Below are 13,322 nucleotides of genomic sequence, written 5' to 3'. Positions count from 1 at the left end.
ATTTAATATAACTCATTATTTTTTTTCCAGCGAATAGTAATAAAAATTATTCAAAGCATAGTTGGCTATTATCTGAAGATGTTAGGAGTTGGTCATGTAAGCGAATCCACCGACTTTTCTAAGGGAAAAACTTATATCCAATCATTATTCTTAGTATCCTGCCGTTTCTATGGACATTTGCCCTATTTTCTAAGGGTGTTCGGGACTCTTCTAAAAATCGATGGCTCTTGGTACCGCCTTTCTAGTGACGGGTTTGGGAACATTTATCTCTGAGGTGGTGGCTTAGTTCCACGGAAATAAAACGAAAATAATTTTTGTTGTGAGCCCGAGTGGTGCAGTTGGAGTGGTGTGATACAAAGAACACTAGAAACAAATTATTCTTTCTCCCTCAATTTTTGTTTCCATTTCTCATGACAGATTAAAAAAGATGCCAACTCTAATCGTGAACAGTCGATGACATTAAATAATCATCGATCTTAATGTTCTCTTAAACGCTTTTGGCCTTCACATGAATAGGGACTTTTTTTTAATCCAAATCACAAAGCAATTGTAATCGTTAAACTTATGATTAGTCTAACGATTAATAACGAGACAAAATCGTTATTTTTGTTATGTAGCCTAAATAGGGACGTGTGAAGCCCCCCCCCCCACCAAGAGCGGATCCAAGTTTTTTGTTGGGGGGGGGGGGGGGTTACTAATTTTAGACTCGGTTTTCGACTAATTTTACTAATTTTTACTAAGTTTTTACTAATTTTCGACTCGGTCAAAAATTTAGGGGGGGGGGGTTCAAACCGGGTAACCCTCCCCCCTCCTGGATACGGCCTTGCCCCCCCCCCCCAAAAAAAAAAACAAAACAAAACAAAATATTAATTTCTGTGAATTTCTCCTCAGTTTTCCATATCAAAGTTTTGAACGTGTTATCCAATCAATTTGGTAATTTTCAATCGTCAAAAATTCGCTAATCAGAGCTAATATAAAAGCTAATGGGATAGAGGGTTTTATTCTTGTTCATACTCAAAAAGAAATTCATGTTACTCCTCTTGCCTTAATTTTCACTTAGATAGATTTATCTATGGAAAATTGAAAACTTTATGATATATATATATATATATATATATATATATATATATATATATATATATATATATATATATATATATATATATATATATATATATATATATATATAACTTCAATAGTGTACACGTCTTCTATGAAACTATCAGGAGGCTAGGCTACGGCTCATTATTACCTAGCTCCATTGCTCTATTCCGTTCCAAGTAAATCCTAATAAATATTTTATTCTTGTTTTTAGCACCATTGTATTTTCAGACACTTGGCTATATATATATATATATATATATATATATATATATATATATATATATATATATATATATATATATATATATATATATATATATAAACAATTCAATTATTGAGTCTCCTAAATTAAATAAGACTTAGACAATTTTGATCGTGCTCAGCCACTTTTGCAGAAAATTATTTAGAAGGGGGGAGGGGAGTACAACGCAAAAATAGGTATTAATTTTTTGCTGTCATGTTACTAACGCCCACTCCAAGCCAGAACTAGAGTCTTTGGACACCTGTGATCGAACCAATGTCCTAAAGCGCATAGGATTACAAATCGAGCGGGGTATTTACTCGGTCACTGTGGATCAATTATTATAAATACAGATGCTATGTAATTCTACGGAATAATATATATGAACAAAATTTACTTTGACTGTATTTGTGTAACATTCATCATTTAAGTTTCTAATTTTATGCTCAAAATCACAATCCTCTACATGGATCACCAAATCATGTCATAAAAGAGACACCCATAATTTTGTTTGTGCTAATAATAATTACTGTAGACTTAAAATACTATGCTACTGAAGTTGCTCCATCTTAATGATAGCTTATAATTTCTAGAGAAGCACTGAAATTTCCCACAACACAGTCGTCGATACATATGAAGCAGACTCTCAATTATATTGTGCATTTTTTTTTGTAATTAGGCCTACTGTCTAAAATAAAATGACCGTTTGAACTTTTTACTTGGACGTCACTTTAAGCCATTTCAATTTTTTTTTTTTGTATTTATCTTCACAAGTTAAACTTGGATTCATAGATGATGATTATCATAACAGTCTAGATGGTTGTCGTTCCACCACTGATGGAACATGAATGGAGATTGATCCCTAATTTGGCATGAAAGCAGTCTATATAATTTTACATATGCCATTTCATCTATCTTTCAAAGCTGATCAATTAGAACTGGCACGCCATCAGCACCAGACCCGAATCTAGGAAGGATCTAAATATGCTGAACGAAATAATCTTGGGAATCTCGGATAGGCCAGAAGATACCTGGCCAAGGCCATATCCAGGGGGGCTCGGGTATTGAGCCCTCCTCCCCCGAAATTTCTGTCCGACTCATAAAGCGTAACAAAATGTGCATAAACAGATTTTTGATGCGTTTTAAAGTTTTTGAACCCCCCCCCCCCCCTCCGAACAAAAATCCTGGACACACCCTTGTGTGTGCCATGTGGATTTTAAGAGGACAGTAATTTCTGATTAGGTTTTCAATGAATTTTTTCCCAATTAGTATTGTACTTAATCGCCAGGGGAAGGTGGGATTTCCCTAAAGACAGTTCTAAATTCCCGTCAATGAATTTCTTGAAAAAAAGATGTAAAGCTAGGAGATCTGACATGCATGGACGCAGAAGGAGGTGGCCTAGTGTTAGTGTCCCCCTCCTCAATGTCTCCTGGTTTTCTTGCAGGTTTTCCTACATCATCTGATATTTTCCATATATTCTCTAATTTTTGAATTTTTTCGAATCTGTCCCCCCCCCACTTCCCGAACACAGTTTTTTCACGGGACTGGGCTCCAAAATTTTGAAACTGAATTTTTTTTTTGCTCTTGCGACTGAACCTAAGGTCATATTCATAAAATGGCAATAGCCAGGACACATTTTTATAAAAAAAAATGGCTTTTTGAGCTCATATAAATTATACTTTTAGAACAACCAGTACAATTGATAAAAATACTCGAACAGACGGTGTTGGGCCACAACAAGCCAAGCTTCTTGGGCCGAATAACTTTTCCTTACGCTTGTAATAGTGTTTTAGTATCATGGTTGATTGATTGGGAATCTTGGTTTTTGCTAGGGATTTTCACTTGCGAAGTGGCGGGCGGAGGAGGGGAACAAATTTACTGTCCTCTGTCAAAAATTAGCTCTGAATCACTTACGTGGATTTTTTTTCTAACATGGCAATCCATTTATTGCTAAAGTGAGAAATCTTTGGCATAGATACACACGTACGATTCTTGGTCGTACCAATAGAGGGGGAGTAATTATCAGCTTTTATGACCAGTATAGAAATCACTCCCTGCTCTGTCCGTTCCTGTTTCTAGCTATGGTCCTCCGGGTGTATAATCAGATAGAGATGAATGAATAGAAAAATATGCAACGAATACAAAATATTTGTTTAATTTCAGCTTATGCTTCAACGTCATGTCAACAGTCATTTTAATGCTCAATGTATTTCCAATGGTACTCAATGCACGAAAAAGAATGGAGATGTTACCCCCACGAAACATGTCAGGAAGAATAGTAGAAAGCTGCGGCTAAGGAAAAGGAAATCGCCTGGTAAAATTCCATTTATTAATGAAGTCTTTTTTTATATAGTGGATTGTCCTAGCACACATTTCTAGTTATGTAGAAAAGAAGCGACCTCTATATGTTTTATTAAGTTTATAAGGTTCATTTCTTAAGGCGAGAGCACAGTTTATATAATTAGCAGTATGATCTTTCCCTATCTCACCCATTATAAAAACCCGGACCGAGGGGCGAGTGCTCCAGAGAACCTATAAACACAAGCGGCATTAGATCTTTTCACGGGTAGACAAAGAATAATCACCTACGGAACAAGTACTGACAAAACCACTTGGCCGGCTCAACCAATAAGTGCACAAATAAGTGGGAGGAGCTTTTTGTTCGCACCGAGAATGAAGAGCCAGCAATCATCTGCGGTAAACTTACTGGATAATTATATAAACTGTGGGCGAGAGATTGCGAGGAAGGGTGTTGCTTTACTTCTGGTGAATCGGAATTTTTGATGCAAGGAGTTTTGCATTTTCGGAATAGGTGATTATTTTTTTTGCCGTACCTTTCTTGTAGATTTACAATAATGGGTTAATTGTTAACCCATTATTGTGGTTTTTTTGGGGCATTATTTTGGCCTAAACCCATTTGTGGCTTTTTATTCAGTGTTCGTATTTGAAGAAACATGTTTGCTTCAACAGTGGCTGGGGAGAGACCGCCTATGGTAAAAAAAAGAAAACAACAGCGCCTCTAGATGTTTCAGTGCAATACTTGTGAAGGCCTTCTAACGGAAATAATTCCATATACTTTATAACAAAAAGAAGCCAGCTAGTAGCTATTCAGCTAGTCGTCGCATTTTTACGAAACTTTCCTTTTTGAATCCTTAAAAGAAAACTTGTTCCGCGAAAAGTTAAAGACGAATGTATGAGTAGATGATGTGTATACAGTGGCGGATCCAGGGGTGGGGCGAGAGTGCGCGCGCGCCCTAACATAGTCTAAAGTAGTCTAATTTACGTAGTCTAATTAACGCAAGTTTGCGTTAATTAAACTTGCTCCTAGCGCAAGTTTATCGGATCAACCTATTTTGCCCCCCCTAAAAATCCTGGATCAGCCACTGTGTGTATAGGTGACCAATGACCTTGCATCACCAATATTGACCTCCATTGTTTTAAGTGATATCAACGCCTCTTATTTTCCCACAATTTCTTTTGTTTCCACTTACACTTTAATGAACGCATCTATTAAATGCAATTAATGCATGTTACCTTGATAGTTTTTAATCATTCCAAGTCTTTTTATTAAGGACCAAAGTGGATTTATTCCTTGAATGCTTGGATTTACTCTTCCTCAGCCTAAATAGTGCATTTCATGAAACTATTGCAGTTGACAATAACTATTTCAGTCTCTTCGTGTGTCCTGCTTGGTTGGAAATGATGGACCGTTTCTAAGTTTTTTTTTTCTCGTTTGTTCAAGAATAGGTTACAATTTGTATAAATCGAAAAAATGGTCGCAGCTAAAGTACTTATTTTAGGGTTTGCGCAGGAGTATAGTTTTTTTTTTTTTTTTTTTTTTTTTTTTTCTTCCTAAGCTGATGTCTTCTAGCTACAATATCCTCAGGTCAGGCCCGTATAGGTTAGATGTTTCCTTCATAACTGCTTCCAATTATAAAATGACTTTAAATACTTCGAAGGTCGTATTAAAGGCTCTCAAAAGTGACCTTGAGGGGCTTTCATGAATTCAGAGGGTATGACTGTATCGATACATGTATTAAACGGGAAAGTCAGCGCTTTGAATTGACTAAAGCTTGATTTTTGTTGAACTTCAAGGGGGATTTCGTTCTAACTAAGGTTCAAGATAGTAAAAAAATCAAAGGAGGGAGTACCCACTGACGTTTATCTTTTTTCCTTCGTTTCATTCTGACTTTGAACAAAAGTTTCCCGACAGTTAGAAGCACAGGAACGCAGACTTACTTGACATTGTGTACCCTAGTTTGGCCAATAACGGTAATCTGTTAATAACATTTTCGAGGGGGATAAATTCAGAACTTCTCCCTGCGCAGATGGAATCAATGTACCCTCTAACCATTATGTGTCTATTTTTAAATTACATGCTGGCATATTAGGTTTAGTTGGAAAATTCCTAAAGCGAATGTTCGATGGATCATGTTCGATGCAATTCTGTTTATGTAGTAAAAAGCGACGGTTGGCAGAGAGTGACTCGTTTGACAATGAATTAAAGTTTCTAATGCCTTTTTTAAGAGCCAACACTGATCAGACATTAACCGTCCCTCTTTAATGTCCCATGTGCGCCCGCAGCCCCGCATGACGCCGGGTCTATGTTCCGCAAGCCTTTGGGTCAAATGGTCCTCCAAGTCTCCCCCTTTCCCCTTCCTCTTTTTCCCTTTGTTTCATTTCAAGGAAAAATTTGAACACGTTATGCGGGAAATCACTCATTCAAATATGTTTCATCTACATGAATAAATGGCCCTGGAAGATACTCTTGTTCCTGTGCCTCCTCCAGCCGACTCCCCTAATCAATTATTTATACTTCTGAATGAAATTGAATTAAAAGAATACAACAGTGACGCAAACAAGTATCCTTTTAAAGTGGTAAAACTAAATTGATTGCCATAAATATATTTTTTATTAGTTATTTTTCGGGAAACTTGATTAGTAGTTAGACTATTTTCTTCCCATAAGAAATATGGCGTTTAAGAAGTATATATATATATATATATATATATATATATATATATATATATATATATATATATATATATATATATATATATATATATATATATATATATATATATATTATATGCCTTGTTTGCCTCTCATTCCTCATTCCATGCAATCTAACGGTCCTATGCCAATTTTAAATTCTTGGTCAACCTGCCTGAGACTCTAGGCAGGCGTGCCTTTCCAATAACTAACACACGAGTATTTGTCCAATAAGAGAGTCATACTTACTCCCGCCATTTACCCGTGCCATTTAAACATTTTTACCTCTCAATTACTCGGACTATCTGTCTTGTCTTTTTTCTACAATTAACCATGTCTTGATGCCTACTGCAAAATACTTGATTTTCAATTCAAAGTCATCGGATTCTTTCGATTTGTCGTTTTGAGTAAATCGCAAATGAGACTATAGCCGGGGGGGGGGGGCAGCCCAACTCCTATTTGTTTTAGTTTCTGTTCGTTTTAACCTTTACTTCTCTAATAATGTTTTTGGTTTATTTCTGGCTTTTAATGTCGTTCTTCACTTTTTTTTTTTTTTTTTTTTTTACAAAATCGTGTTTGAAGTGACTTGATTCAATACCAATTTAATCACGAAAGCCAAGAGTAATATCGCTGTTAGTTTTCTGACAAATCAATACAAATGGTATGTTCAACATAACCGTATATTCTTGCTTCCTGCGTTCGCTTGCTATGTTCTTAAGGTTTGTCCTCAAAACTTGATATCGACTTAGTTCTTATCAACTTCTTCTTCAACTATTATCAACTTCTTATGTAAGTTCTCATCAAGACCCTGCCTCCTTATTGTTTACCCCCCTGTTTCCTCGTGATTTTATTTCTTTAGTTTTGGAGTACTACATCTTTCGTTGGTCTTTTAAGAAAATTCCCTTGATCTTGACCTTTCCCTCCATCAGAATAGCCCTGGAATTCCGGTTTCCTCTTCATTCCAGCTGCTAATCAGTAGGAAGGAAAATTTCTGTTCCAGGTTATGCTTCCAAGTGAAAATTGAGTTTAACAAAATTGCAAAATGATGCAGGGCTATTCTATGCTTATCCAAAGGAGAACAAAAATTGAAGAGAATTGGCGTTTTAGCAGGAATTTTATTGGAACTAAGAAGTACTAGTACTGTGGAAAGTTTAGCGTTACTCAGTAAAAAAAATTTTATCTTTAAAAATTATAGAGAATTTGAGAATTTGAATAAGAAATAAAAGATGGGGCTAATTTTCTTTTCTTAGAGACTAAATTCAGTTTCTACTCTTATCGGGTCTATGTAGGCTACTAAGTGCATTCAAAGCGCTAGGCCTAAGAGTGGTCATCTCACGAAAAATTTGCGTGCCGGGTTTTACTTCCCAATCTCTATTCTGACTATCATTGTGCTTATAAGCATGTAATTCTCTCTCTCCCCTTCTCTAAGAGATAATATTGTTGTTTTTGGTCAAGGAGTCAGAATCTGAATTTTTCTGTGGGGCCTGGCTCGCCATATTGAGCTTAACACTCTTTCAATATATTCAAAGTAAATATTTAGTTAGTCCTTCTAAGTTTCTGTATGGTCAGAGGTGGCTCTGGCCCCTAAGTCCCCCCCCCCGCCCAAAAAATGCATAAATGTTGATGGGCAAAAGGGACCTTTAAAAACCTTTACTATTTTGAACAATATAAAACGAATAATTAAAACGTTTAATTTTGTGTTGAATGAATTTAGGTCTAACCTTGACCTCTTGAAAAATAAAGTAATTAAAATGAGAAGCCAAAGGAGTAGAATACCCGCCCCATAAAGGGACGTGATCCTTTTCCATAATCTCTGTAAATTTCCTCTTTTTTTACGAATTTGCCCTACCCCTGAAATAAATTCCTTTGTGCATGTCTGAGTAAATCAAAGGACGGGGCAATGTTATTCCGTGGCATATACCACCCCTCCCCCATATTTGCCTATGATGTACACAAATCAATCTGGTACATAATTCATTGAATGAAATACAAGCTTTGAAATAATTAACAATCGTCTTGTTTACTGACTTCTTCTTTGAAGATTTACTTAAATTTTCAGGTTATATGAACAAAAACGGGAAAAGATGCATTGTGCTCTAAAGCCAAATGACTCAAATTATATCACACTAAAGTGATAGCTGGCAGAAAAATGTCAAATTTTGCAAATTTTACTAGCTTAAAATAATCATTATTAATATAAGCTTTACGTTTGTGGTGAGCTCCAAAGAATTGCAGATAAGTAAAGAATTAACCGGTGCCTTTGTCGAGTGTCAGTCCCTTTCTCTGGTGTCAGAGAAATTATAGGAAAGCCGCTCGACTGTACAAGATCAAAAGAAATTAGCTACAATTCTTCAAGCATTTTTGGCCTTTTGTTTCTCTTGAATTTTTCTCTCTTTTGAGCGAAAATTTTGGTGGAAACTTTTGAATTCTGAAACACAATAAATGAGCTATTCAGAGACAAAATCGAATAAGTACATACAAAAACAACTGAGAAAATTTAAACGGATGAAATCTGACTAGTGTGATTCTTAAATACCAGTCCTTTGGAGGAAATTTACTCAGTTTTATTATTCTTTACTTTTAGCATAAATTTATTATACTTCTACAGCAAATTAGCCTCACAATTATTTGATGATCTCAAGAAGTCGTGTTCTAAAGCATGCGATTCTATTTCAACTGCTCTTCATCGGGATCTGAATAAAAAATTTTATTTTCAGGGCTAAGTTTGCTTTAATAACATTTCTAAATACACCTCCGCTTTCCTAAAAAAAAAGGTGAAATTTATGTTTTGTATTTTCATTTTGAAAAGCCGACCTTGCAAAAGGGCCGGTTCGACACTACCCTCGGCGATTTCAAGCAGACATGCGCAGATGATTTCTTTCAAAGGAGGGGCAAAATTCGTCAAAACATGTAGTTCAGAATATGAATAAGTTCTGTTGGTCTTTAGGTAAAGTAAGCTACCGTCGGTTTGTTGTTTATCCCCCAATTATGAAAGTGAGAAAGAAAATGTTCGTAAAGTTTTATCTGAATTCTCGTCTCAATTAAAAGTATTTCTATCTTGTCTGCTGAAAAAAGAAGAGGAAAACGCTTACACCTGATGGAAGTATAGGCCTTAATTTTGGCATCAAATAAATTCATTAACGGCAAGGTCAGTCTCCATGCATGTTTCATGCCACGTAAACCGGTATCGATTGTAAACAATAAATCAGTCAACCATAAAGCGCAGGCTAAAGGGGACCCCTAAAACCTTTTGAAAAATAAGATAGAGTGGATGAAACCAGACGTTGTTCAATTCCAGACGCCTACAGGATGTAACCAAATCCTGCTTTCCGTAAGGGTTTTCAACAGTTTACTCTAGAGATTTCTCGAAGTTAGAGGAAGTTGAGAAACAAGATAAATCTGGTGGCTATTTTTGCTTCGGTGTGAACAATCTAGCCAATCACATACTCTTGAACAGAAGATAAAAAGGCAACAATTTGTTGTCAACCTCAAAACGTCCATAGGATTGCACAATAAATGCAAAAGCCCCAATTTTATTAGGGAATTAAAATGCAGATTCGTAGCTAGGGTTTTCAGCGCCCAGGGAAATATCACTTTTTGCCCCTCCCCCACCACCACTGCCACAATATATGTGCATTGCATTATTGACGAAAAACTGCATTGCCCCCCCCCCCCAGAGGGTGTACCAAGGGACAGCCATTTATCTTGCCCCCCCCCTCCCCATAGGTTGTACCAGGGGACAGCCGTTCCTCTTGCCCCCCCCCCTAGTTAGATGTTGTACTTGTATGATATACCCCCTTCCTAACATTCTTCTATTATGTTTTTTCTGACGCTCAGTCCAAATGAAGTATATTTGTACATTAGGGGGGGGGGGAGTATAGCGGCTCTGCATGCCTAACGTGTTAGACACAATTATTCTGCATATTATGTAGTAATAATTGTTTTCTAACTTCACGCTGTCCAATACTTTACCCCCCCCCCCCCCTAATGTGCAAATATATAACCCACGTTATATCCCTCTATTCTGTCACTTCTCTCTGCCTTCTCACACGCTAAGCTGAAAGAAACTAACAAAAAAAAACGGTTCTGTAATGCGTTAATGAATGAACTACTTAGCGGTAGAGGGTTTATCATACAAGTACCCTTGGCGTTTCATTTGTCTTTCGCCAAAAGGGTGTTTGAAAGACCAAGATCGGAAATTAAAAAGGGAAATAAATACAGAAAAAAAAGCAAATTATTCGTGGAAACAAATCTTGAGAAATTCACCGGTACTTAAGTATTATACGAGAAACATTCGAGAAGTGAAGTTTGGTGAATGCTAATGAAATATACCTAAGTAAGATAAAAATATAATAGTTTAGAAACAAATTTGGGCTGTGTATTTCCACATTAGGGGTGGGGTGGGCACAAAGCATAGCATATATTAAATACATAACCTAAACATACCTATTCTTACCTAACCAAAATACCAACTAAATATTTAATTAAAATATAGCCATCCATGGTCAGACACTAGTTTATCAATATACAACGCAAACTAACCGGGATGAAAACCGGGTAATGTCTCGATTATTTCTCGTATAATACGTAAGTACCAATTCGTCTGTAGCAATTCAAAAGGTGTCAAGCTGTAACCCATAAATTTGGCAAAAAAAGTGATCTTTTTTTTTTTTTTTTTTTTCTATTATGTTAATAACCTGTCAATTTGTGAGCCAAGATAACTTTTTTATCCCTTCAAGATAAGAAAAAGATAGTTTTGGTGTCAAAATCTGTATTTTTCCGCCTCTTCTACAAGCGAGAAAAGGATAGATAATCTTACTTTTCTGTAATTCCATACGCTTTTTCTGTAAATTTATCTGTGTTCTGCTCTTTACATGAATATTTTTCTGAACCGTGTACTCAGATTTTTTTCGGGGGGGGGGGGGTATCCTAAAACGTCAAAGAACGCATAAAAAATTTGTTTATATCCATTTTTGTTATGTTTTTGAGTCAAACATTTCGGGAGAGAGGGGGGTTACAGACCTTCTCCCCTGGGTATGGCCTTGTAGGGGAGACCGGGGCATTATGGACACTCGGGTAATATGGACACCCCATTCTTATGCACTCCTGGTGACTCTGATTAAAATGCAATATTGCCAAAATAGGTGGCATTAGTGGTAGAAACATGTGGTTAATGGCTTCTGTTGCTTGGATTACACATTCATTCCTGAGAGAATAAATTTGCAATTTTCAAAGGCAAAGTAAATTTCTTGGTTTTTACTGTATTAAGATTGTCAGCAAGTAGTATTTAGTCACAGATAGTGTTTCAGCTAAGTTTAAGAGTGCTACTTAAGCTAGGAATTGGGTAACTACAATTTGAAATGACACTTCATGGAGTGGACATGTTTTAAATTTTTTATTGTAACTGATTTAGGGGTAATATGGACAACAATGACCAGGGTAATATGGACAGGGGTGTCCATGGTGCCCCACTTGCTGGAAAATCTGCTCCACACCCAGATTATAATAGCTTGTTCTGTTTCAGATGGCAAGAACTTATCTAAGAAAGTCAACCAGGGGTTTAACAGACGGGCAGACAATTAAAGAAGCTTTGAAAATGATTTGCAATGGTGTTTCCAAAAAGAAAACATCAATGCAAGTCAACATTCCTACAGCCAGCCTGATAAGATGGGTAGAACTGTGGAAGGAAGTGTTGTTAAATGAACTTGACTAAGGAACCAGAGGCATTTAAAGCTGATAGAGGCACTAAATAATTTAAGTACAATCGAAGAAAAGAATCTAACTGATTATCTTACAAAAGCTAGCAAGCTGAACTACGGACTCAGCCCCAAACAATGTTGTGCTCTGGCCTATCAGTTTGCAAAACAGAACAAGAAAAAGATTCCAGACAGCTGGGAAAATAAAAAAATTGCAGGTGCAGATTGGTTTACTTCATTCCTGAAGAGAAACCCAGGTGTGTCTATCCGTGCTCCTCAGGCTACGAACATTGCTCGGGCAACAGCGTTCAATCAAGCAACAGTCAATGAGTTTTTTGACAACTACGACTGTGCAGAAACCTAAGAAAGTAATTCCTCCAAAAGGCGCTAAGCAAGTAGGTCAACTGACGTCAGCCGAGAGGGGTGAACTTGAAACAGTATTTTGTGCTGTTAGCACTACATGTGAAGCAAGTCCCCCTTTTATGGTCTTTCCGCGTGTTCACTTCAAAGAACGCATGGTTTCTGGTGCTCCTACTGGCAACGAAAGGTGCTGCTTACGTAAGCGGGTGGATGACCGTTGAAAACTTTGCTGAATTTCTAAAACACTTTCAAAAGCACACACGATGCAATCTTGTCTCAAAGGTCCTATTGATCATAGACAACCATGTGAGCCACATTAGTCCAGAATCACTGGAATATGCGAAATCAAACGGAATTGTAATTCTTACGTTCCCACCCCATACAAGTCACAAGCTTCAGCCCCTTGATAGATCTGTTTTTGGACCACTGAAAGCTCACTGCAATAGAGCTGCTTATGCATGGATGCTTAACCACCCTGGTCAGCTTATCAAGATTGATAATACTGCAGAGCTGCTTGGCAGTGCTTTTCCACAGGCTTTCACGCCACAAAATATTCAGTCTGGCTTTAGAGTTTCTGGAGTTTTTATCCCTTCAACCGTGACATTTTTACCGATACCGAATTCTTGAGCTCCCATGTCTCTGATCGTGCAGAACCAGCTTCTCGGAGTTTTAATATTCCTGAAGACAATGATCTGTCTCAACCAAGCACATCTTCTAATGCATGTTTCGAAGTACCAGAAGAAGCGCCTGTACCCCTAAATGTCTCTCTCGATCAGATTTCCCCTCACCCTAAAGCCAGTGCCAGAAAAAATACTACCAACCGCAAAAGGATCAAAAGCACTGTAGCCACCGATACACCTGTAAAAACCAACTGATGAAAGACTTTGCAGAACGATCAGAAAAGGCCAAAGAAAATAAAAAAGTGAGAA

The 13,322-nt window shown here is 37.0% G+C and overlaps 1 protein-coding gene across 2 annotated transcripts in view; it reads left to right on the top strand.

The window, feature by feature from the left end:
- The window catches only part of jing (AE binding protein 2 jing), a 139,479-nt gene that overhangs the window by 103,086 nt on the left and 23,071 nt on the right, over positions 1-13,322 (top strand). For both annotated transcript variants that reach the window (XM_089104888.1, XM_089104889.1), the window contains one exon: positions 3,509-3,659. In XM_089104888.1, coding sequence (XP_088961014.1) covers positions 3,509-3,659 — 151 coding nt within the window. The remainder of the gene's footprint in view (positions 1-3,508; positions 3,660-13,322) is intronic.

Source organism: Artemia sp. Qi Xiang Cuo, chromosome 19 (genome assembly GCF_049724085.1).
Source record: "Artemia sp. Qi Xiang Cuo chromosome 19, ASM4972408v1, whole genome shotgun sequence".
NCBI classification, from domain to species: domain Eukaryota; kingdom Metazoa; phylum Arthropoda; class Branchiopoda; order Anostraca; family Artemiidae; genus Artemia; species Artemia sp. Qi Xiang Cuo.
This window is presented reverse-complemented; position numbering and strand designations above follow the sequence as displayed.